Below are 25,666 nucleotides of genomic sequence, written 5' to 3' on the forward strand. Positions count from 1 at the left end.
ATTAATATAGCTACTCCTGCCTTTTTTTTGGTTATTGTTTGCTTGTAAGATTGTTTTCCAGCCATTCACTTTCAACCTCTTTGAATCCCTTGGCCTAAGATGTGTTTCTTGTAGACAGTATATAGATGCATCATATTTCCTTATCCAATCTTCCAGTCTGTATCTTTTGACAGATGAGTTTAATCCATTGACATTCAGTGTTATTACTTTCAAGAAATTATTTATGTTAGCCATATTTTATTTGGACTTGTGTTTGTCATATTTTGTTTACTTTTTTTCTTCTCTTTTTGTCATTTTTGTTACTCTTACACTGTCCTTCAACTCTGCCTCTCCTGTTTTTATTCTTTCTTCCTGCAGAACTCCTTGTAGTATTTCTTAAAGGGCAGGTTTCTTGTTGGCATACTCTTTTAATTTCTGTTTATCTGTGAATATTTTGAACTCTCCATCATTTTTGAATGCTAGCTTAGCTGGGTAGTGTATTCTGGGTTGGAAATTTTTTTCTTTTAGTACCTTGACTATATCATACCACTGCCTTCTTCCCTCCACAGTTTCAGATGAGAAATCAGCACTTAATCTTATGGAGCTTCCCTTGTATGTGATGGTTCTTTTTTCTCTTGCTGCTTTTAGAATTTTCTCTTTGTCTTGAGCATTGGGTAATTTGACAAGTATATGTCTTGGGGTCGGCTTGTTGGGATTTTTGGTGTTTTGGGTGCATTGGGCTTCCTGGGCATGTACATCCATCTCCCTCAGTAGATTTGGGAAGTTTTCAGTCATTATTTCCTCCAACATCCCTTCTGTCCCCTTTCCTTTCTCTTCTCCTTCTGGGATGCCTATAATACATATGTTTGTGCATTTTGCATTATCATTCAGGTCCCTAAGTCCTAGCTGGATTTTTTCTATCTTTTTATCAATCAGTTCTACTACCTGTTTGATTTCAGATGTACTATCTTCCATGTCACTAATTCTCTCCTCTGCCTCTTCTAATCTTCTGCTATTTGCTGAGAGTGTATTTTTGATTTCTTGAACTGTGGTATTCATTCCCATCATATCTGTTATCTTTTTGCTTATGTCTGCAATTTCCTCTCCAAGTGTTTTCTTCATATTGTTACTCTCTTTCTTTACTTCATTAAGTTGGTCTCTAATGTATGTTTTGAGATCTTTAATTACTTGTCTGATGTTCTGCTCCTCTTCCTGGTTTTTAGTTTGTTCATTGGATTCACCCATGTTTTCCTGATTATTGGTTTGGTTTGTAGTTTTTTGTTGCTGCCTGGTCATCATTTTATCTTGACAGATTTAATCAGTTCCTTAGCTTCTTTGTCTAGTGTTGGGGATTAATTAGTTGTTGTTTGTGCATAAGTGTTTTGTCTTCTCTTTGTCACTTTGTTCTTCTTACTCTATTTTCTTGTTGCTGGCTAAGTTCACTTTGTTTTTTTGTTTTTTTGTTTTTTAAGATTTATTTATTTATTTCTCTTCCCTTCCTCCCCCCACCCCAGTTGTCTGTTCTCTATTTGCTGCGTCTTCTTTGTCCACTTCTGTTGTTGTCAGTGGCATGAGAATCTGTGTTTCTTATTTTGTTGCATCATCTTGTTGTGTCAGCTCTCCATGTGTGCAGCACCATTCTTGGGGAGGCTGCACTTTCTTTCATACTGGGCGGCTCTCCTTACGGGGCGCACTCATTGCGCGTGGGGCTCCCCTACACAGGGGACACCCCTGTGTGGCACAGCATTCCATGTGCACATCAGCACTGCACGTGGGCCAGCTCCACATGGGTCAAGGAGGCCCAGGGTTTGAACCACAGACCTCCCATGTGGTAGACGGATGGCCTAACCACTGGGCCAAGTCCTCCGCCAACTAAGTTCACTTTGAAGGAAAATATTACGGCCAGGGAAAGCAAAATGAGTAAGAAAAGAAAATGTGTAAAGTAGTATTGTTAATAAATATTAACAGAGCAATGATGTGAGATCTAGGAGAATAGATATTAGACTCATGTAAGTTGTGTATAGTTATAGCAGTTAAGTAGAGTACCTATAATGAGACAGTCAACTGAATATGGGGAGGAATATAGTATGAATTAAAAGGCCAGTGTTTTCATGAGAGAGGGAAAGAGAAAAGAAAGACAATAATATCAAGAATGGATGAAAGACAGAAAATAGAAAAAAGGTATTAGAAATAAAAAGTCAGACAATTTGGTGGCCAAAGAAAGGTAGATGGAATGTAAGAGAAATAGTAGATGATGGAGGATAGAAAGATGTAGGGGAAAGGGGATAGTGTAGGTGGCCAAAATCAATACACACAGAAAAGAGGAAATGGGGGATGAGGAAACACAGCAAATGTGAAGCACTCCCTGCAGCACCTATTATATAAAGAAAATAAAATAAGAAAGAAGAAAAAGAGAGAAAAGAAAAAAAGAGAGAAGAGAAAAAGGGGGCAAAGAAAAGGGGGGAAACAAGCAAGAAAAAGAAAAAGAGAAAAAAACTAAATAAATGAAAAAGGACCTTGGGGGATAAAACAGGAGAAAAGACCAGGAGACAATGCAATATTAGCAACCACGACAGAAAAAGAAAGAAAGAAAGAAAGAAAGAAAAGAAAAAAAGAAAAGAAAAGAGAAAAGAAAAAAGAACATTTCAAGCTAGGAATCCTCTTTGGAGTTAAATAAAACAATTAGGGATCTGACCTTCCCCCTTTCTCCCTTCCTCACTTCTCTCTCCCAGGGCAGCAGGAAAGCTGCCTGAGAGGTCCGGTAGGAGATTCAAGTGGGTCCTTGTTGAACCAACTCAACACAGAAGACTATGACTCTTTATTTCCAGTGTGAGAGCACCTACACCTCGCCAGAAACCCTAAATACGCTATTGGAAGCTTGGATAGCACGTCCTACAGTCTCTTCCCCTTAGGTGTGCTAGGGGAGGTCTAACTGATTTTCTGACTCCACCTTCTCCCAGACTTCTAGTTTATTTTTAATCTCTACTGTTGTGCCTTTCATCCCCATAATTTTTGTTTTGTTTTCCTCTATACTTTCAAATTCTTCTTTGTCTTCTTAATATCCCTTATCTCTTTTTGCCTATTTCCTTCATATCCTTGAATTTACTTAGATTTGTTTCAACTCCTTTGATTAGTTGTTACAAACCTGTGTCTCCTCTGAAGTTTTCATTTGTTCTTTTGATTGAATCATATCTTCGTGTTTCTTAGTATGGCTTGTATTTTTCTGCTGATATGTAAGCATCTGATTATCTTGATGAGTTAACTCTGAAGGTCAGTTTCTCCTTCTTACCTAGGGTCTTTTTGTTTATTTTTGTGTTAAGGCTTTTCACTAGGCTTGGTCCATAGAATAGCCCCTGTTTAACCGATCCAATTTCCTCAGCTCTTCTTCATATGATTCTCATCCTGGATATGTTGTACAGTTTTAAAAATTGCACTTTTGTATAATTGTTTCACCTCCAGGAGAAAATTTCCTTTCCTTTGCTCCTTATATGGGAATTTTGTGTTTATACAGAATTTTCTCCCCATAACCTATGATTTGTATAAATTCTCTCCCTCACTCAGTACCCTGTTTTACATACTGTCTTCAGTTCAGTTCTGGGATCCTCCTTTCTCACAGCAGTTCAGTTTAAAGTGCCCTCTTTTCTTTTTTTTTTGTTTTTGTTTTTGTTTTTGTTTTCTTCCCCATTAGGGTATCCCACCCAGGGGATCCAGATAGGATCAGTCCAGAAAAGTAGGTCATCTCAGAAAAGTCTGTTTTGTGTTTAGGTGGTCCAGTCAACAGAAACTGGATTGAGTGAACATAAAACTATCCAGCCACAGTTTCACTGTTCTCTCTCTCTCTCTTTCTCCCCTGCCCCCCTCCCCCATCCTCCCTTCTGGGGGCCCTATCATATGAGCACTCCTTAGTGGCTTGTGTTCTTTCTTGGTCTCTGTGGATTTGGGACCCTGTGCCTGGACATGCATGGGGTTCTATCACTGCTGTACCCAGTGGGAGGTGGGAGAGTTCTGAGCCACTGGCTCTGAGCAACATCCCAAGCAGTGTGGGACTGAGTGAGGGAGAGGGAGTGTACCTGTGGGTCTGATATTTTTCTATTTCTTTGACTCAGCATTTGTCTGAAGTCTCTACCATCCTCCGGAGTTCTAAGCAAGTGAGAATTGTCTTTCTATTTGCTGAATCACTGGGGAGGATTTTTTCAGGGTATGTCTTACATCGCCATATTGATGATGTCATTCTCCTGCAGCACATTTTTAAAGATTGCACTTTTTGTGCAATTGTTTCACCTCCAGGAGAAATCTTCCTGTCCTCTGTTCCTTCTCCAGGAATCTTGATCTGTTCTGTTTTTGTGCAGAATTTTCTCTCCAGCTTCTTTGATTTGTTTAAATTCTCTTCATCATTCAGTGCCCTCTTTTCCTTACACTTTCCTGTTCTGAGACCCATCCTACCATAGAGCAGTTCAGTTCTCCCTCGTCGTCCCCGCCTCCCCCTGCCCCCACCACCACTTTTTTTTTCCTGCTAGGCTTTTCTTCCTCCATCTTCTTCCCCGTTATAGTATCCTTTCCTGGAGACCTACATTGGGCCAACCCAGAAAGGTCAGTTTTGCATTTAGATGGTCCAGAAAACAGAGGCTGAATTGAGTATGCACACCTCTTATAAACAATTCTGCCATGTTCTCTCTCTCTTTTTTCCCATGGTACTCTTTTGTATGTGGCACTCCTCAGCCACTTTGTTCTGCCCTGGGTTTTTGCAGGCTTGGGTCCCTGTGACCGGATATGCATGGGGTTCTAACTTGCCGCTGTGGGTGGCTCTATAGTCTGCATGTATGGCCGGAGGGACTCAGTCCATGCTGCCTCTGTGTGACTCTTAAATTGTGTGGGATGGAGTAAGGAGGAGGGTTCCAGACTGGCAGGTCTGGAATGAAAATCTACCTGAATTTGGTCATTATTTTTCGTTTTCTTCAATTCAGTGTTTTTGGAGTCCTTCTCCAGTGTCTATTGTCATCCAGAGTTCCAACCATGTGTGATTTGTCCTTTTATTAGTTGATTCTAGGGGGAACTTTTCCAGGGATTGTTTCATGTCACCATGTTGATGAGGACACCATTACTTTTATTAGTGCCGACACCTGTTCATCGAATCCCAGTCTCCTCTCCCCAAGAATGGTGTTTTATCAGTTCTTCTTTTTAGGGTCTGAGTTCTTGGAGGAAGAATGCTTGCTTGCTCCCTGCATTTTCCCACCTCCCTCCATGTCTCAACCATTGTGACATGATTGTCATCCCTAGCAATTCCCCAGAAATGTCCTCATCAGTCAAATTTGTCAAATCAAATGGGCTTTTGGGCTTAAATTTTTTTGATTTCTCAAGGGAATCTAATAATGTTTAAACCAAATCCTTTCAAAAACACTTTTCCCTATCTTCTATGATTCCACTCTTTTCTTCTCTGCTTTTCTTTCTCAATGGTTTTCCATTTGACTTTTAAATTTAACTGCTTGTGACTTTGTCCTTAGTCCTGTAGTCTTTTAACTTTTTAGAAGTTCCCAAGGATACCTTCTATGCCCCCCTTGACTTCAGTTACCAAATATATGATAATGTTTCTCAGATCTTTATCTCCTGCTTGCTAATGTTGCTTCATTTTGAAGAAAGAAACACTTTGATCTGAAAGAGATTGAAAGACTAAGGTTGGAAGGATATACATCAAAATATTTAAAGCAATTATCATGAATTATATTCTTCTATGTAATTGTCTATAAAATTATAATGAACATGATGATTTTGTAGTTAGAATTGCTAATGAAAAAAAGCCCAATCTCATTATGATCTTTATCCTTTTCCATCAGTTACTGCCAAGCAGACTAGGACTTCCTGGATACCCCAATCCCAACCCCACCCAGAACTTCTTGTCAACCCACATTTTCCTCTGTTTATTTTCACTCTCTGGTGTTTTATATATATTTTTCACTCTCTGGTGCTCTACATGCATTTTTCTTTTCATGACCTTATATTTGTTCCTCAACAAAATTATTTGCTCTTTTTAACTATTCCTTAGTGAAGATAATAGAAACTTGATTTTACTTTCTTAAAAGCACTCAACCCAGGTGCCATGTAATATGACACATACAGAGATTTCTTTTTTACTTGTTACTCTTTTATTTTAAAATACAGTGTTTTCTTTTTTTCTTTGTAGGAAAAGACTGAAGGTGGCAGGCCGAGTATCTATAAATCGGCCACCAGCAACACTTCGAAGGAAATGACAGCCTTTAGTGATTACCTTTTCCCTGATCATCATCCCAACTACATGCACAATTCCAAAATCATGGAATACCTCAGGATGTATGTCGAACACTTTCAGCTTATGAAACATATTCAGTTTCTGGTAAGTAGGATGGAGAACTCTCAGCATATATGGTGCCCATTGGGTGGAATCAAAAGCCATGCCATATGTCCAGGGTACATGGTAATGTTTATATATACTCATAGTGGAATCAATTAAAAACAACAGCTGGGGGGGTACTGGGTTCCTGGCCTGGGGGGCTCTGTCGTGGTCCCTGGGGGAGCAGCGGCAGTCCCCCAGGTGCAACGGTAAGAACCAGGAAGGAATGAGGGTCCAACAATGATACTAATACTATGATACTAATACTAATGGCTATGCTTGTGAGCCTATACACCTGCAATAAGAACAAGGCGTAGAGTAGCATTGTGCCTGGGAGTTTCCTCCTGACAGCCTTCATGTTACTCAAATGTGGCCACTCTCGAAGCCAAACTCAGCATGTAGATGCAGTGCATTCCCCCCAGCATGGGACATGACACCCGGGGATGAGCCTCCCTGGCACCGAGGGATCACTACCAAATACCAGCTGAAGATGCAACTAGAAAATGACCTTGAATTAAAGGTTCAATGTGGATCAGCAGAATATCCCTGTCTGCATATAATAACATGACTTCAAAATGCTGTTTGACCTAATGTAAGGGGGAAATGGAAAGGAGAAATGAGTTTATATGGCTACGAGTCTCTAAAAAAGAGTCTGGAGGTTGTCAGAAGGAATGCCCTTATGCACAACTGAGCAGAGTCTAAGAGACAGATAAAGTAGATACAACCCCAGGTATTGGTTCTAGTGAGGGATAAAGAGACCCACGGGTTCTATGGTCATGGCAGATGGGGTTCACTGCCATGTCAGATGGCCCTTCTTTGGAGCTGGTGTTTCTGCATGATGGAACTGGACTCAGATGGGATCTCTTTTCACAAGACTTTCATGCTACTTTACTGGAATTGTAGTTGGTGCTGGGCTTTAAGATATATTTAGGGGATTTGAATCTCTGGACTGACAATATGATAGCCAGGCCCTGAGCCTCAACAGACTTCAGCTCCTACACTCTGATTTATTGGACTTACCCCACTCAGCTCACATGGAATTGAAGAAGGTCAACCACCACACCATGGAGCCTAGAGTGCCTACAACTGAAAGCAGGAGGAGTGCATCCAGTATCCATGTGGAATCTAAGCCCCCACTTGACATAGATGTGCAATGGACACAACCAATCCAATGTCCACAGAGAAAATGTGGCATTGGTGTGGGAAGGGTGGCCATGGTGGCTGCTGGGTGCGGGGAATGGGAGGAAGAGATGAGATGGGGAGGCGTTTTCGGGACGTGGAGTTGTCCTGGGTGGTGCTTCACGGACAACTACAGGACATTGTAGATCCCCCCAGGGCCCACTGGATGGAACGTGGGAGAGTGTGGGCTATGATGTGGACCATTGACTATGGGGTGCAGCAATGCTCAGAGATATACTTACCAGGTGCAATGGATGTGTCATGATGATGGGAGAGAGTGTTGCTGTGGAGGGAGTGGGGGTGGGGGCAGTGGGGTTGAATGGGACCTCATATTTTTTGAATGTAGTATTTAAAAAAAAAAAAAAGCCATGCCAGAGCAAAGTGCAGTGAGGTATCTGCTCAGTCTCGAAGGTGCCTGCAACATCATAGCATTAACTTGACATAGATCTTCAGGGAAGTCAACAATAGCTTCTCTTCTAACTTCCTTCAGGAAAAAAAATATAGTGTATTACCTAAAACACCTGGTTGGACACCCAAGTGACTGCTCACCATTAACTAAATTCAGAATCACCATTAGGAAGAAGGCAGGCAAAGTTTCTACTTGGAAAGCTTCTGTAGGGAAAGGAACTTTTTTATGAAACCACTGATAGGGAAACCTTCAGGGGAGAGTAGCTGTAACTTACTTTATTCATTAAGGTCAAGAATTCTGAGACAGGAGGGAAATTGGGAATGGGAGTCACAAGTCTGGGTTTGTCTCATTCCCAGTCAAAGGTGTGCAGTGTGAGGAAGCGCTCCGACTTCTCTTCCACGGGACAGTGGGATGTTGTGGTTGAGGTTGAAGGGAAGCAAGACTCCTACGTATTTGATGGGATTATGGTGTGCAACGGCCTTTATGGTAATCCCTCCTTGCCACTTCATAACTTTCCAGGTATGTCTCTAAGGCATTGGTTGTATAAGGCTTTATCTTTTTGAAGAAAGTTTAGAACTTGGAAAACCATCTTATTTTCAACATAAATATAATTTTTTCTGGTTATAAGTAATTCATGCTCTTTGAAAGATCATCCAAATAATTCAAAATGCTATAAAATTGGAAATAAAAATTATTACTATCTCATCACCACCACTTCTGGGCTATTTTAAGAGAAAAATCCTACATTGTAACACAACTGGAAAGCAAAATGTAGGAGCTGTTTTGTATTGATAATAGTTTGGAGTAAATAGTGAGTTCAAAGCTACAGAAAATATTTTAAGATTTAGCTTTATTTATGAATGTGTGTATTTGCATAGCACTATGAATACAACAGCTATAGGTTAGTGTCACCATTTGTATCAGAACAGATTGCCACTGCTATTATTTACTATTTTGAGCATACAAGTAACAGTGCAGGTATGATTTATTTGGATAAGGTCTTGTTTATCTCTAGAAGCTGGACATCTCAGTCATTCTGGAGAGAGCTGAAGTTTAAACTTTTTGGGGGGTTCTCAAAACCCCCATAGGTGGACTCCTTCCACCTATGTTGTTTCCGGTGTCTCTGTTTCACACTGTTTGAATAGCTAAAGTAATAATTTGTTGGGGGGAGTCTTTTGGCAATTTTAGATAAAGTAACCAGTCAAGTCTTCAGTGAGAAAGGGACATTTGAGTTAACACCCAAAGGAGAGTCGCAGAGGTGATGCAGGAATCTGGGGAAAGCATGCCATGCCGAAGGAACAGCAAGTACAAAGGCTTTGAGGTGGGAGGGCCCACCACATCCGGGGTGACTGGAGCCAAGGAGTGAGTAGGAAGGAGAGGATATGAGAGAATAAATGGTGGGCCAGATCAAGTAGGGTCTTACAGGCCCTTGTTTGAACTTCGGCTTTGACTTGAGTGAAATGGGAGCCATTGGAGGAAGCCACAAGGACACAAGTTCCCAGAAATGTAGTTTAAAATGGACTGGGATTGGGTGGGATTGAAATCACTCAAAGGAGAGCATTAAAATTATTTTTCAAGCATTTCAAGTCATCCTTATACCATTCCTGTGAAATAGGTGATATAATTTCCATTTTATATACTACAAATGCAGCCAGCAGTTGAAGAGCTGGGATTTATGCCTAAGTCTGTTTGAACTCAAAGTCTCCGTCCACATAACTTACAGGATATAGGCTTCAGTTTGGAAGAGAAGAAAAAGGGAAAAAGGAGAAAAAGGAAGGATGGATGAAGCCCAGTAATGTTTAGGTCTTGAAGAACTAGCATAAATCTTTGTCGTTTCATACAAATGTGAAAAATAGGTTATCATTGGGTAGTGATAGGGATAGCAGTGGGGCAAAGGAGAGGGGAAATAACTGATATTGCTTTGGCAAGTAATTTATAGGGCAAAGATGAAGTTTGGGAACAAGTAGATCAAGGAGTTCGTTAGGTGATGAGCAATGAAGTGTTTCAAAGGAAAGCTGAGGTTTTAGAGCCAATTGTGTAAGGGTAAAGGAGCAGGGTAAGAACTCAACCACAATCAGGACCAAGTGGCACTGCCCAGTGTCACAAGAGAAGGGAAAGTTCGTATGTGCAGACCCGGTGATTTCTGCTGAGAAATCAACCAGATAAAATTTATCTTTAAACTGCAGGCAAAAATAAAGAGTTTTGACATCCTCTCAGCTTCAGACCCTGTGGTTGATATGGAAACATTTGGTCCCAGTAAGAAAGCAGAGTAGACTGTGCTATAAGATGGAAAGAGTATACTGTGTCCAAGAAGTGATGGAAAAAAGCCGACGAGGGTAAAGCTTGGGCTGGGAAAGTAAGACAGAGGGAACTGAGTCCAGATGCGGCAGTTGTACATAACAAGGATGACTGATCAGAAAGAGGTATTATTTAAATAAGAGTCAAGCTCCTCCTTGAAGGCGTAGCAGGATACAGATAAGTGGAAAGGAGGCAGAAATGAGTCATCCAAGTTTCTCAGTAGCCTGGGTTGAACATGGAATTTACCATCTAGAACAAAACTGTAGAAGGATTCATTCTGCCTTCTGATGTCCACAGAACTGGCATGAGTAGATCAGAAGGTAAGTGGTTTAAATAGGATGGCCTTTGAATTCAGTCATAAGCTTTAGAAAACACCAGAAATTTAAAAGTTAAATAAAATAAGGACCAAGGCTTGAGCAATTCTGTTTTTGCCCACAGGAATCAAGAAGTTCAAAGGTCACTATACCCACAGTTGGGAATACAAAACACCAGAGAAATTCCAAGGGAAGAAAGTCATTGTAATCGGCATTGGAAATTCTGGAGCTGATTTGGCGGTTGAGCTCAGTCACGTAGCAGCACAGGTATGGCTCTAAAAATTCTTCTACCCTCCCAGTGGACCCTGCCCACCCCCCAGATGGAAGGATAGTGTGAAATGTGTAGCATGTGCCACACTGCTTCTGGCTTAATAATTACCTCTTTATACCTGTTTCATTTTTCATTGACATGACATTTTGCACCATCTCCCAACTCTGATCCCTTCCATACTTAAATTTCTAAGAATACAGATTAAATAATGTCCTAGAGACCATAATATTGTGATTGCTAGATGATTGAGAACATATATGCCAAGACATTGTTCTCTAGTCTTCCTGCATTATTTTTGTCCCAGAATTTAGAACTTAAAAGATTGTAGTCATTTACCACTACATTAGAGAAGGTTCAAGATAATAGTGGGTGAGATCCAGAGGGAGACTAGGGTATAAGCAACATGTCAGGTGTGTTGAGTGTGTGTGAGTGTGTGCCTCTGGGTGTGTGAGTTTCTGGGGTCTTCCTGCCTTGGAGACAGGCAAGAGAGCTCTTGTCCATTTCTCCTCATGAAACAAGTAAAAGATATTTAAGGAGCTGGGAAAAGGATACTGTGAAAGAAAATGTTATATTGTGAGCCACCTATTTTTAGTTTATTTGCATTCTCCCCCAGGTATTCCTCAGCACAAGGCGGGGTGCTTGGATTTGGAATCGGGTCTGGGATGACGGGATGCCCATGGACACTGTCCTCTTCACTCGCTTTAACTCCTCCCTCCACAAATTCTGCCCTACATTCCTAATCAACAGATGGGCAGAGAATAAATTAAACACACGGTTTAACCATGACATTTATGGTTTGCAGCCTCAACACAGGTATGTTCTAGGATTTAAAAAAAATTTACCTCTGCTTTTAGGGATGGTTTGGAGTCCATGTTATATCACCTCAAAAATAAACTTCAACAATCGTATGAGAATGTTGATCATCATTTCCTTCCTCATGTGTCTTTGGACCAATCTACTTACTTACCTTAGAGGAAAGAAATTGAGTTTCAGGAATCTGGTGACAGCTACCTCTGTCCCCACCCTTCATGTTCTCAGGCTTCTGTTCACTTCTTTAGACTCTGAGACCCCCCTAGGGTGACAACAGCAGATGGGATATTGTGTGGTAAGAATGAACTCCATTTTCCCAGGCAAAAAGAAACGATCAGGAATCTGCTGTATAAAGCAGAAGAGATTGGGGGAAGGGGTGTCTTTGAAATGTAACACCTGCTTTCCCTTTGCCTTGAGTTTTCTGATTGAGAGAAAGCCGGAAAGCACAGGGGTTAGGTATGCCCTCTGGATCCAGGCAGGTGGGGTTTGGATCCTGGCTTCCTACTTACTAGCTGTGTGATAGTGTAGAATTTATTTAATTACTTGTGCCTCACTTTCCCCTTGTATATAAAATGAGGATACTGTTAGCACCAACTCTGAGGGTTGTTTTGAGTACTAAATAGGAAAATGTGTATAACTTACGCTAGTGCCCAGTACATAGTAAATACTTAACAATTTTTGTGTTGTCTTATTGTATTATTTACTGACATCCACCATCCTATCAAGATAATGAATTCAGAAGTAAAGAACTCTTTCCTGTAGGGGAAATGTAGTCGATTATTTAAGTTTTAGAAAACTGTGTTTGGGATATTTATGGGATATTCCAAGAAAGATACATGGCAGGCATTAGGATAGATAATTTGAACCTGCAAGTAGAGGTTAGCCTTAGAGAGAGTAATCTCAAAGTCATCAGCCCTTGGAATGTATAGCAAATCTCAGTGGTGGTGGGAGTGATTCTCTAGATTGGGAGTGGAGAGGCTCTGATATTCTCCTTTACATACACTCACACACACACATTCCTCTCCACATTCTGACTTAAGAACCAATGACCTAGAAAGAGCAGAAAAGAGAACCTAGATCAGAAGGCAAGAGATCTTAAATTTTAACAGGAAAGCTCAAGAGTAGCCATTAAAAACTGAGAAAGAAAGTACAGGCGGAGAAGTAGAAGAATCAGTATTAAGAATGGGCAAATGGAAAGGAGAAAAATTTCAAGAAGAGAATGGTCAGCAGTGTCAAGTCAACAAATATTATCTGGGCGCCTTTTGGGTGTTGAACAGATTGCAAGCATCGACTATCGTGTCTCAAAACTCAAAAAGAAAAACAAACAAAACAAAAGCTAAGACTCACCAGGAAGTTTGCTGGAAACAAATGAAGAAAGATTACCCAACTTTTGTCAAAACCATGATTTGTCTGCCTCTGAAACAGAGAGAATGGTCTACTGTGGTCACTGAACCTTAAAAAATATCTAATAGAGCAAGAAAACTCTTCTGAGAAAGACAACAAAAAGGATGAAGGTGGACTAATGGTCTGCTCCATGAAGACACAGTAGAAATCTGTAGATACGAAGAGTATGAGGAAACAGTGAATGTTGACTTTGCTGGGGAGGTCATATAGATACAAGCTCAGTGGCCATCTCCCTGCCCTCACCTACGCCCAGCCTCCTTTTCAACTGTGTGACAATGTTTCAGTCCGACTCCATTCCACACCTCAGGCAGAGATGTTAGGTCTAATGAAAAGGCCTGACTAGACTTAAAATCCAGAAACCAGGAGCCAGCAACCCGAGATGCTTATCAGGGCAGGAAACTCTCAGTGGCAGGGCCCCCTCCACCTGGACTGTATAAATACCCGTCCTCAAGCAGCACAACCTTCTCTCTTCTCTGATGCAAAGTGGGGCATGTGGAGCTGCCATCTACCAACCTTGGTGGCCACAATATGATCTCTTCCTTTGTTCTTTGACCCTTTGTAAATAATTAAGTGGCCATTTGCTGAAAGTTTCCATTGTGCCTAAGCCTGTGTCCCCATGACGTACTGAGAAGCAACTCACTCCACAGACTTCACTGAATCCTTGAGTATGAATCAGTAGGAAATATCCATGAAGATGAAAAGGGCAAAATTTAGGCCAAATATACACATATAATACATGAAAAATACAATATGGTGTTACTAGAATAAAACTTTGCTTGAAGATATTAGAAAAGATAACAGAAAAATATTTTTCCATTTGGGAATATATATTCTCCTGTCGTATAAAGAATATACATATTTTTCAGTTAAAACTCTTGTTAAAATCATGGAAGATAACCCATTTTTGTCTTAATGGGAAAAAGGGTATTTGAATTTATGTATCTCTAGATATCAGGTTCACCATAGAGAAGAAAACTATATATTACCACAAAATATGTATTTGTGAGAATTAGCATAACAGGCAGTTTGAAACAAAGTATGGCAAAACAGAAAGAGCACTGGACCTGCCATCAGCAGATTTGTTTTACCAAATCTCTAGGGCTTACTTTCCTTGTGACCATAGGGTAGTCAAGTTTCTCTCTCTCTCTCCCTTTCTCTTACTCTCTCTCTCTCTCTCTCATTTTTATGTTGGTAACATGCAACACTTATCTCCTCATCTGTTGTGTGGTATAAATAGGAAAACATAAATGTGCCTATCTGTACAGTCTAGATAAATTTAAGGTATATATTTTAAGTTGTAACTGTGATCAAGTAGGGTTTGGGTTCTAGGGGTAGAGTGGTGACTTATCCAGGGTAGAGTCCCAGCTCTTAGTTGGCTTCCTTTAGAGGAGAGGAGAAACCAGCAGGTGAATAGATAATATGTCATGGAGTATTACCCACTGTGAAGAAAAATTAAGTAGGATGGGGGAGAGAGAGGAACAAGAAGCTCCATTTTTTTTTGCATGAGGTGGCCAGGGAAGGCTTAAAAGAAAGCATTTGAATAGGCATCTGAAAGAAGTCAGGGAATGCTTCACATTTCTGAGAGAATAACATTCCTGGCAGAGGGAATACCAAGTTTAAAGGGGGGTAAATGGTAGGAAATGGGTTCATAAAGGTAGGCAGGGACTAGACATAGGGCTTTGTAGAACTAGATTTGGTAATGATTTCAGATTTTATTTTCAGTGAAATAGAAAGCCAATGTGGAATATTTTTACATTTTAAAAGGATGGTTCTAGCTGCTGAGTTAAGGAGAAATTGTATGGAATCAAAATTGGAAGCAGGGAGACTACTAACAGTATCAAAATAAATAATAAATGTTGGTAAAATTTGGAAAACAGCATATTCTTACATTATTAAAAACCATAGGTTCGCATAATAAAATGAAAATCACAATATGGTCTGATTTTCCTGTTTCAATATGAACACCTTGCTAATGACTTAAACACTCTACAAAGAAATTGTTTTACAGAAGTTAGATATTGATGTATCACTGGTATAAGTACATATGCTACATTTCAAAATCTTCTATTTGCAAATAGTAAGCACTTGATAAATATTATTGGCATTATTATAAATACAGAATTTTTTCAGTAAATAATTCAGAAAAATAATTTAGGAAAAGAAATCTTTTGTAAAACAAAAATGTGGTTCTTCATTAGGCATTTTCTTAGCTCAACTCCTTTCCAAAAAGACATACTAATTTTCCTGGACTTCAATTATTATTCTGCAGATTTCTGAGCCATCAAGCTACTATCAGTGATGATCTACCCAACCACATAATTTCTGGAAGAGTTCTGATGAAATCAAATGTGAGAGAGTTCACTGAGACGTCAGCCATCTTTGAAGATGGTACAGAAGAGGACGTAGATGTTGTTATCTTTGCCACAGGATATACTCTCTCTTTTCCTTTTTTGGAAAATGATTCAACAGTTCTGGACAACCAGTGTTCCATGTTTAAATTCGTCTTCCCTCCTCAGCTAGAGAAGCCAACACTAGCTTTCATTGGCATCCTCCAGCCAGTGGGAGCCATCATTCCCACCTCTGAACTCCAGAGCCGATGGGCTGTACGCGTGTTCAAGGGTATGTGCTGACCTTACATGTATTTAGAAAAGGTAGCCACCCAGGTGTTGTGAAGTCAGAGGCTTGTGAAGATATTCTGCTGCAATCTATTTCTGCAATTAACCTTTATAATATCTGAAATTCTGCCATTTGAGATTCATTACTTCCACAGATAGCTATTTAATCTTTAAGATTCCTGTGTGAAAATGAAAATAGAAAATTGCTACCTTAAGCAATCATCAAATTGTCAAATAGTTCACTAGAGCATGCAGGGATGTATACAGTGTAGGAATTGGGGGCAGTAAGGGGAAAGAGATATTAACCTGAAATATAGATGGAAAGTAACAGTTACCCTACTTCCCATCTTTGCCAAGATCATTCTGGAATAATCTGAAATCAAAGAAAGTACTTTTTTCCTGTCTCTTAAGTGTCCATTCAAAATATAAAGAGGACGAGTAGGTGAACCATAGTCACAGAGTACCTGGAACATACTGTAGCACAATCAAAAGAGCCAAGGCCTTTATAACCAAATCTGGGGTTAAACCCCTGTGCTACCGTGAACTGGCTGCATGACCTTGGCAGGCTACTTGACATCCACAAGCCTCAATTACCTTATCTGTAAAAATGGGCACTTCTATATCTACTTTGCAAGGCGGTAGCACCTTGACTTTTATAGGTATTCAATAAATATTGATTTAATGAATGAAGATTAGTACTTCTTTTGTAATCTTTATTATCATTATTAATTCTAAGGGTAAGAATAAATTGGTGGAGGCAGACACAACAGCTATGAAATGATGCCTATCACATTTTAATAATTTTGCTCATTCGTTCCTTCTCCTTTAAAAATCTTCCATATTTCCAAGAGAACATTCTATGTGTTCCAAAATGTAGGATGTCTTCCACCATAGTAATGAAGGAGAGTTGTAGGGAGGTGCCAATCATAAATGAAGTCCAAAATTGGGAATAAATCTCTAAATATCGGGAAAAAAAACAGGACATAATGTCACCATTAATACGTACAATTGCATATTTGTAAACTGAGTCATAATATAAATGCACAAGGGTAACTCAACTATTTATAGGCAAGCTAGACTGAGTACTCTGGTAATGGGACCACAAACACTGTAATTTATGTGTTGCTAGTTGGGTTAGACTTCTTTAGTCAGCCCTTGTTCATGGACTTTAGAGTCTGCTAGTCAAGACTGGAATCATCAGACATGCAACAAGGACACATTTTTGCACCTATTGGGCATGTGCACCTGAGAAAACAATGAGTGGAGAGCATTCTTGAACAACCTCTAGAGCCATTGTCCCCAATTCTTCTGCCACCTTCCTCAAGATGTATTTCACCAAATTGCTTCTTAGGATATCTATTTCTCCCTGAAAACATATCTTCTAGGTAAGAATGCCATCATCAAATTTCAAACTTCTTTCCTAGGATTGAACAAATTACCTTCAGTGAGTGACATGATGGCTGACATAGAAAAGAAGAAGAAAAAAATGGAAAAAATGTAAGAAACTTGGCTTTTTTTGTGTGAAAAATCTGAATATGCTTGGGTGGACCTGGAAGCCTCTCAAGTATTCTGTATATTTTTCTCATCATAGAATCTGGGACTATTTGCATAGATAATTGCATCTCAAATTATCAACTTTTTCATTTCCTCTCAACTGAGCAAAATATCACTTATGGAATGTTTATGGGGTGGAATGGAGGCAGAGTAATCTGCCATGGAAACATTATTTAAAGTCCATGGAATACAACAAATACAATAATAAATTTATATAGCCTTACAGATATGAGACACATGAAAATGTAAGATGAAATGGACTGTCTCATCCTCTTAAGGAGGTAGAAAGATAAATCATTGTGAGAAATGAGTTGGCAAAGCACTATAGAATCTGATTAAAATTTTGACATGAGGGCAGAAATTTGCAGATTGTGCCAAATCTTCTTAATGGAAAATTATTCTTATCCTTTGGGGTTGGGAATTTAATTTACTTCTATTCAACAAATATCTATTGAGAATCCACAGTGCAAATGTCACAGCATGATTTCTAAGATCAAAGAGCTTAACATCTAAAAAGAGTTAGTTGTCCAGTAACTTTGGTTTAAAAATGTGTGCAAGGAATTGAATTTTAGTAATATTTAAAATCAAATTAATGTCACACATACCCCAAACTGGGAAATGAAGGGTAATCTCATACATTATCTAAGTAACTGCCCTATACAATTTATATATCATAATTCTCACTACCAATTTTCCAAAATGAAATTATATTCTGAATGAGAACCAAATTAGTGGCAAAAACAGAATGGTCTCAGTTACAGAATTTAAGAAAAGAAAAATAGCCTTATTAAGACAAAAATATCTTCTGAAACACACTTACTACTATCCAAAAATCCCTGGAAGGATTTGAGGGGGAGAAATACACATGACGAGTATTTTGTTAAAAATCACGGAGACCAGGATAACTGAAAACAAAACAAAGAACGTCCATTTCATCTCTTGTTTTGGGGGGAAATCTTGGATGGCTTAATTGCCATTGATTGTTTCCCCACAGATTATCTCCTTACATGAGATCAACACAACATTCATAGGAAACTATGCTTGGCAGGGTGGAGATGGTCATCTGACTCAGGTTTCCGGGTTTTTTTCCTTCTGGTTTCAGATTCCTGAATAACCCTCGGGATACACGCAGAGTGCCATACGTAGATTACATGGATGAAATTGCCTCTGAAATGGGAGTGAAGCCCAACTTGTTCTCATTCTTTCTGCGGGATCCAAAGCTGACCATGGAGATCTTCTTTGGGCCGTGCACCGCATATCAGTACCGCCTGCAGGGGCCGGGGAAGTGGGCTGGGGCCCGGCAGGCCATCCTGACCCAGAGGGAGCGGATCATCAAGCCCCTGAAGACGCGCATCCTCAGAAGCAATCGGCCTCCTTCCTCGGTGCCACTGTGGGTTAAAAGTGTCTGTGCAGCCCTCCTCCTCTTTGTCCTCACTTTAGTCTTTTTTAAAGGCTAATTCTTCTATGGTCACTATTATGTTATGTGCCAATAATGACACACTCATTAGGAGGCTGGACACGTGCAACTCGTTACCCCTCAGTTCAGACTAGACTAAGGTAGTGAATTATCTAAGACCTCCAAAATTTCATAGGCATGAGGATCTTGGAAAATTTAGAGACTTTTTTAGCAGGGATTTCAAATGAAGAGGTTTGTATAAAAGCTTAATTTAGAAGGACACATTTCATATTTATAATGGGACAAAGGCTCTCAGGGACATGAAGTTCTCCTTGGCCTACCTTTTATAGTAAATGCACAATTTTCTAGCTATTTGCAACTGGTGAATTCTTGGTTTTGCATCTAAAGTACAGGTGGGGGAAAGGTATCTCTTCAAATGATCTAGAAAAATTTAACTGAACAGATGTCTTCATCAGAAACCCTTTCCACCAGAGCCACATTTTATTGAATCATGGATTTTGAGGTAATAGGCTATTTCATATATTACTGAGGAGCGTCTTTTTTTTAGGTAATGGAGGGTAGCATGAAGGGGAAAAGAGGGAATAATAGAAGGCAGAAACTAGAAATAATTTTACATTTTATTAGAACTATCAAAAATATATGGAATTGTGCTTCAAATTTCTATAAAAACACCCAGGCAAATGAGAAGCAGAAGTGGGGGGATAGAGTAACAAGTATTTGGAATATTTACAGAGACTTCTGTAATTAATTGGAGAGTTGAAGTATTTCTTTACCTCTGATTTAATCACTCATATCACCAGGTTATGACTGAGGCTAGTTCTGATATTCTGTATATAAATTTGTTTCCTAAACCTGAATTATATTATTAATTCTTTCATTTACTCAAATATTTATTGAGCATCTGCCATGCCAAACATTGTGCTAAACACTGGGAATAAACAGATGCATTAGTTATCATCTGGCTTTGTGGTTTTAGTGTCATTTATGCTTTGGTAATGCCCAAGCACGTCTCCAACCCTGACCTCTCTCTGAAGCTTAGATTCACATTACCAAATGCCAATTAAGCATCTTCAGACCTAACAAACTAAACTTCTGAAGTTTACCCCTCAACCTGTTCAGACAACCCCATCTCCTTAAATGGCACCTGTATCTTTTTAGTCTTAAACAGAAAAGTTGAGTCTCCTTGATTCCTCTCTTTCATGTTGCATATCCAGTCTATCAACAAATCTTGTCACCTTCAACATAAATCTAGATTGTCACCATTCATCACTGCTCCACTGCTACCTCCTAAGCCCATGCTACCATCTTTTGTTTGTATTATTGTAGTAGTCACCTAACTGGACCCCTGGTTTCACCTTTAATCTCTATGGCCTATTCTCCTTATAGCAGCTAAAACAATATTCTAAAAACATAAGTCAGATCAAGACACCTTCTGTCCAGAACAGACAATGGTTTCTATACCCTTGGCTCCAAGGAAAAGCAAAACCTTAGCAATGGCCTACAAGTCCATTCATGAGCTGCTTCCCTACTTCTTCTCTGTCCTCACCTACTACTATTCTCCTCCATGCTCATTCCTTGAACAATCCAAGCCCACTCACAATCCAGGGCCATCACATTTGCCATTACCTTTTCCTGGAACATGCCTCTCCCTGGATATCCTCCTAGCTCCCTCCCTCACTGCCTTCAGGCCTCTGTTCAAATGTCACCTTGTCAGTAGGGCCTTTCCTTACTAAATAAATGGTAACACCCCAATATATGGTCACTACCTATACTTCTAGCTGCATTTTAGTTTTCTCTCTGTCATAATACATATTAACTATTATTCTGTTTTTTAGTTGTTTTCCTAGCTCCCTCTTCTGGAATATAAACTCAATATGGCAGGAATCTTTACAGTTTCATGTTTCAATTATAGTGCCTGGCACAAAATTGGTGCTTAAAAATATTTGCTGAACAATGAACAAGTAAGTATTTTTCTTACCTGACAAGGGCTCACAATTTAACGAGAAAAAAAAAAAATTGGGACATGTATAGGTAAATTACAATTCAGCATTTATGCATCTGCCCTTGGCAAAAATATGAACAAAGTTCTGCTGGAATAAAAAGGATACAGGAAAGAAGTCAGTGGAGGGATGTGAGGAAGGCTTTGCAGAGATGAGGAGGGTGGAGAAAGATCTTCAAAGATGCAGGAGATTTTTATGGAAAAAGATAAGGGCATCAAATATGCAATGTGTGGGTGAGTGGAACAGCCTGAAATGCTAGAATGTTCAGGGCATGTGGGTGGGTGACAGAGATGATGTGAAGAGGTGGTCTAGGGACAGATCTGGAAGAACCTCTGCCCGATACACCTCCCCACTCCTTCCGTCACCTGAACCAGAATCACAGCCTCCATCTCCCTGTGTCCAGATTCTCCCCAGAGCTTGCCACCTCCTAAACTGCCTCAAGGGCTGACTATCTACAAATCAAATCTGGCCACACCATTCCCCTATTTAAAACCTATCTCAAAGTTCCTTGTCTAAGGAACAAGGCTCAAACTCCTTAGCATGCATACAAAGTTTCTTTTTTTTTTTTTTTATAGATTTTAAGCAAAGGGAAACTTTCCATTTTTAAGTTTTCTTTACTTTATTAATCCAGAAAGGCAATATTGGAATTCAAATTTAAATCTGATACATGTTTGATTGCCCCCACATCAGACCTCTGAGCATACTTCTGAGGAGACTCATCATCACCATGGCCCCTTCTTCTTCCACAGTTACAAAAATAGTCACAAAAGAGTAATTTGAGGCATAAAGGATATTTTTGTTTCATTTTGTTTTGTTTTTTTTGGATAGTTTTGGTCTTGTCTATCACTGACAAGTCCTCTCCAACAATGGTCCTCAAGCTGGAGTGTGCATCAGAATCCCCTGGAGGGCTTGGTAACATACAGGTTGCTGCACTCTGTCCCTAGAGATTCTGATTCAGTAGGTCTGGGGTAGGGCCTGAGAATTTGCATTTCTAACAACTTCTAAAGTGCTACTGCTGCTGTCTGGGGACCACACTTTGAGGACTACTGCCTTACAACAGCTGTAGCCAGGAGACTAGCAAGACCACTTCTGAATTCAATTTATATGTCTATGGGAAATGAACCCAGCCGAGTATGGCAAAGCACAGAGGTTACAAAAGAGTGACAGATCCTGCGCTCTCACTCTGGTGCAACTACAGAAACTGATATGGGGATAGTAGGTACTGGGCCCTCCAGAAACCCAGAAGACCCAACTCAGCATCCTCTTCAAATGAGGCAAAGAAGTCTTCCCCGTTTTAACCTTCATCTGAAAGACATAGATTTCTGCCTTAAGCTGCACTGGCGCTGCCCAGTGGCCCTTTAGATGGACATATAAATGGCAGTAAAGATCCTCTCTCAGCTTCTACACTCACAAAACGTATCACAGAGCTCACAACATTGTAAGCTCACAATGAATATTTACAGCTAAATGGCCAAATTTCACTAAACCCAAATACACCCTAAGGGTTCAGTGCAAATGGAAAGCACTTTCCATATTTGACTCACCATATGGTTATCTGGAATCTTTGAGGTGTCTATTTCAAAGAAACAATATTGCATGTATATTATAATTTTTGATGTTAGATAATGCTTTATACAAAATCCTTCAGAGGCAATGAAGGTTTTATGTCTTTTCATCCTTGAGAAATGGTAGCAGCTTGATATGGTTCATGAATTCCAAAAATAGATATTGGATTATATTTGTAAACTGGTTTGTATGTGGGTGTGATTAAATTATGACCCAGGCTTTGATTGGGCCACATCAGTAGGGTGCTGAGTCCCCGCCCCTTGATGGGTAGAGACTCAAAAGACATGGCAAAGGACAGAGTTGGAGTTTTGATGTTGGAGTCTTGAGCTGGAGCCCCGGGAAGTAGGGACACAGAGGAGTTTGGTCATGAGGAAGGAGAGAAGTCCCCAGGAAAAGAAACAAGCCATTCACCTAAGAGTCTACAGCTAACCTTGAGATAAAAGAGCAGCTGAGCCTGGAAAGCAGCAAACCCCAGGAAGAGAGGAACCCAGGAAGCCTGAACTCTTGGCAGACATTGGCAGCCATCTTGCCCCAACACATGGCAATAGACTTTGGTGAGGGAAGTAACTTATGCTTGATGGCCTGGTAACTGTAAGCTTCTAACCCAAATAAATGCCCTTTATAAAAGCCAACAGATTTCTGGTATTTTGCATCAGCACCCTTTTAGCTGACTAATACAGAAATGAAACAGATGCGTTAAGTTGCCTGGCCTCAGGCTGCACACTGAGCCACTGTTAGATATGGAGATTAAAAACACAGAGCTCTTTGGAGTTACATCTTGTGCCTGGAACAACATAGCTGCTCAGTCACAGTCCCTTCACCCTTCTTAAAGAAATTGCTGAAAGAAATGAAGAAAATTAAGAGTTTAAAATTAGAGAAACTATAAAGCTGGAATTATTCTCTGAAACCAACTAAACATAGAAATGCCTAATCATTATTTCAGTCCTAAATCCAATGTTGAACATAAATGTCAATGTTATTTTCTGGAAAACTAAGTTACTTAATAATTACCATTTTAAGACAGGCTGAGATGAGGAGCTTGAGGAGAGACTAAACTCATGCTAAATTCCTTGTCATCACAAGGCACACTGAAAAGATGTCAATTTACTTGTGACTCTATTGTAGTAATTCTGAAATACGACTAGGATGGGGAATGTTCCACGATTAGGTTGTTTCCACTCTCTGAAAGTGTGGAGATTCCCCCTGGCTCCCCGACCTGGATGATGTTCTTTTTCGATTATACTTAATGACCACACCAGAAATAGACTTTTAGGCCTACTCCCTCCGTAGTCACTAGGCAGCTTTCTCAGTCTGGGTTCTTCATCCGTAAATGTTTGGGAACACAAGGGTCAGTTACAGTCTATCAAGTTACCAGGCACAGTTCATTCTAGCGTAGGCAGATGGTTCTTTTGACAATACGACTCTCTCAAAAACTTAGCTTGTTCTCTATTAGGTTCCAGTCAGCTCCAAATATCAATAGCTGTGCCCAAAGCGTTTTCTATATATACTTTCTAAATCTGCTTCATTGCTTTGCCTTCTTAAACCCTGCCCACACACACATACTCCCATCTCTCTGTCTCTCTCTCTCGTGTGTCTCTCTCTGTGTCTTTCTCTGTTTATGTCTCTGTCTCTCTGTCTCTCTCTGTCACTGTCTCTCTCTTTCTCCTCCCCTCACCTTGAGTTAATTGGAGGCTCTTTGGCCCTGTCAGATACTTTTGGGAGAGCAACATCCTGAGCTATTTTGTTCAATCAAAAGGATTTATTGGGCACCACTGCCCTATGTTAGAACTTGACAAGACATAATTGGTATACTCTTAATTTGATCCTGGACCCAAGGCTGAGTTTTAATGAATTTTTGTCACTCCAAGCTCTTCCCAGTTTTATATTTTACCTTCCAGGTTAGAAAACAATTGCCTTTTCCAACCTTGCAAGCCTTACAATTTTTGAATTATCTTTATTTCTTTTATTCTTGCTTGCAAACTGTAAACTGAGCAATTCTTGTCTATGTCTATCTCTTTATTATAGTACTGAGCCAATTAACAACAACCAATATAATTCCTAGCATTATTTTCCAACCTCTTTCTCTAGAGTCTAAAGCAGGTCAGCAGTTTTTTTCTGTAAAGGTCCAGATTTGTGAGCCATACTGTACTGTCACAGCTATTCAACTCTGCTATTGTAGCACAAAAGCAGCCATAGACAGTATATGAATGAATGAGCATGACTGTGTTCCAATAAAACTTTATTTATGGGCCCTAAAATTTGAATTTCATATAATTTTCATGTCTCAAAATAATGTTCTTCTTTTGGCTTTTTCAACCGTTTAAAAATGAAAAATCAGTCTTAGCTTACGGGTCAGGTATAAACGGATGGGCCACAATTGGCCCATGGGCCATAGTTTGTGGAACCTTTCTTAAAAGATAGAAGTTACTCTATCATTTGACTTCCAAGTTATTACAGGTGAGAGTTTTAACAAAAATTTCAGTTCTGCATAATTTGAATTATTAACACTTTTCTCATTTTTCACCCTGACCCCTCAGCTGATAGCCATATATTTTAGATTTTGGGTGCAGCAGTACCTCCCTTCAAGGTATCAATTTCTCTGCCATTCAGATAGGCTAGGCTAGGCTGCAGTTATAAACAGCCCCCAAGTCTCCTTAGCTTTAAAGCACAAATGTGTTTTGCTCCCATGGCAAGTTGCTAGGAAGGCTCCAAACATCATAGTCAACCCATGCTCCCAAGATGGTTGAGAATATGAAAAAGCGAACATGGTTAATTGTGCATGAGCTCTTCAATTAACCTAAAAGTGACACTTGTCATCACCATTCATATTTTATTGGCCAAAACAAATTGTATGGCCATACCAAACTTCAAAGCAGGAGTAAAGTACAATCCTACCACTTTCCCAGGAAATAATTTTAAACAGCCCGAATGGCTATGACACAGAGAAAGTTTAAAGAATGCTTCTGAAAATTTTAAAGTAAAAAAATTTAAAACTAAAAACAATATATGCAATTTCTAAATACCAGAGAAGACAAGCAGAGAAAGCATTTTCCACAATGCCCTGGAACTGGATGGAGGTGATTCCACTGGGTGGGATCGACTAATTTCAATCCCAGGCTCTGGAATCTGGTGATTTGCTCTCTGTCTCCTCTTGTTAGTCCTGTGACCCTGTATTTCTCCTGCTCCTCCTGATGTTAAGCTCTTGGGGGTCGTTAATGCCTTTGCATTCTCTTTCCTCACTTCCAGTCTCTAGACTCTAACACCAATCTGGTAACGTCTCCCTGATTCCTAATGGTCCCTTTGTTTCAACTTTGTTTTTGTCCACCAGAGACCTTATCTAACTATATTAAACACCGTAATTCAACAGAAAAAAACCCATGTTCCTATTCTTGACAAGTATCTTTAAGGACAAAATACTGATGCATGTACACAAAACAAATAGATATAACTTATACTGAGTTTCAAACAAAATTCTGCCCCATACAT

The 25,666-nt window shown here is 39.7% G+C and overlaps 1 protein-coding gene across 1 annotated transcript in view; it reads left to right on the forward strand.

Moving 5' to 3' along the window:
• The window catches only part of LOC101434761 (flavin-containing monooxygenase 5-like), a 34,814-nt gene extending 15,832 nt beyond the window's left edge, over positions 1–18,982 (forward strand). The window contains exons 2-8 of the mRNA XM_058310060.1: positions 6,158–6,346; positions 8,288–8,450; positions 10,668–10,810; positions 11,428–11,627; positions 15,298–15,647; positions 17,068–17,140; positions 18,300–18,982. Coding sequence (XP_058166043.1) covers positions 6,158–6,346; positions 8,288–8,450; positions 10,668–10,810; positions 11,428–11,627; positions 15,298–15,647; positions 17,068–17,140; positions 18,300–18,654 — 1,473 coding nt within the window. The 3' untranslated portion in view covers positions 18,655–18,982. The remainder of the gene's footprint in view (positions 1–6,157; positions 6,347–8,287; positions 8,451–10,667; positions 10,811–11,427; positions 11,628–15,297; positions 15,648–17,067; positions 17,141–18,299) is intronic.
• Positions 18,983–25,666: the final 6,684 nt, after the last annotated feature.

Source organism: Dasypus novemcinctus, chromosome 13 (genome assembly GCF_030445035.2).
Source record: "Dasypus novemcinctus isolate mDasNov1 chromosome 13, mDasNov1.1.hap2, whole genome shotgun sequence".
Lineage (NCBI taxonomy): Eukaryota > Metazoa > Chordata > Mammalia > Cingulata > Dasypodidae > Dasypus > Dasypus novemcinctus.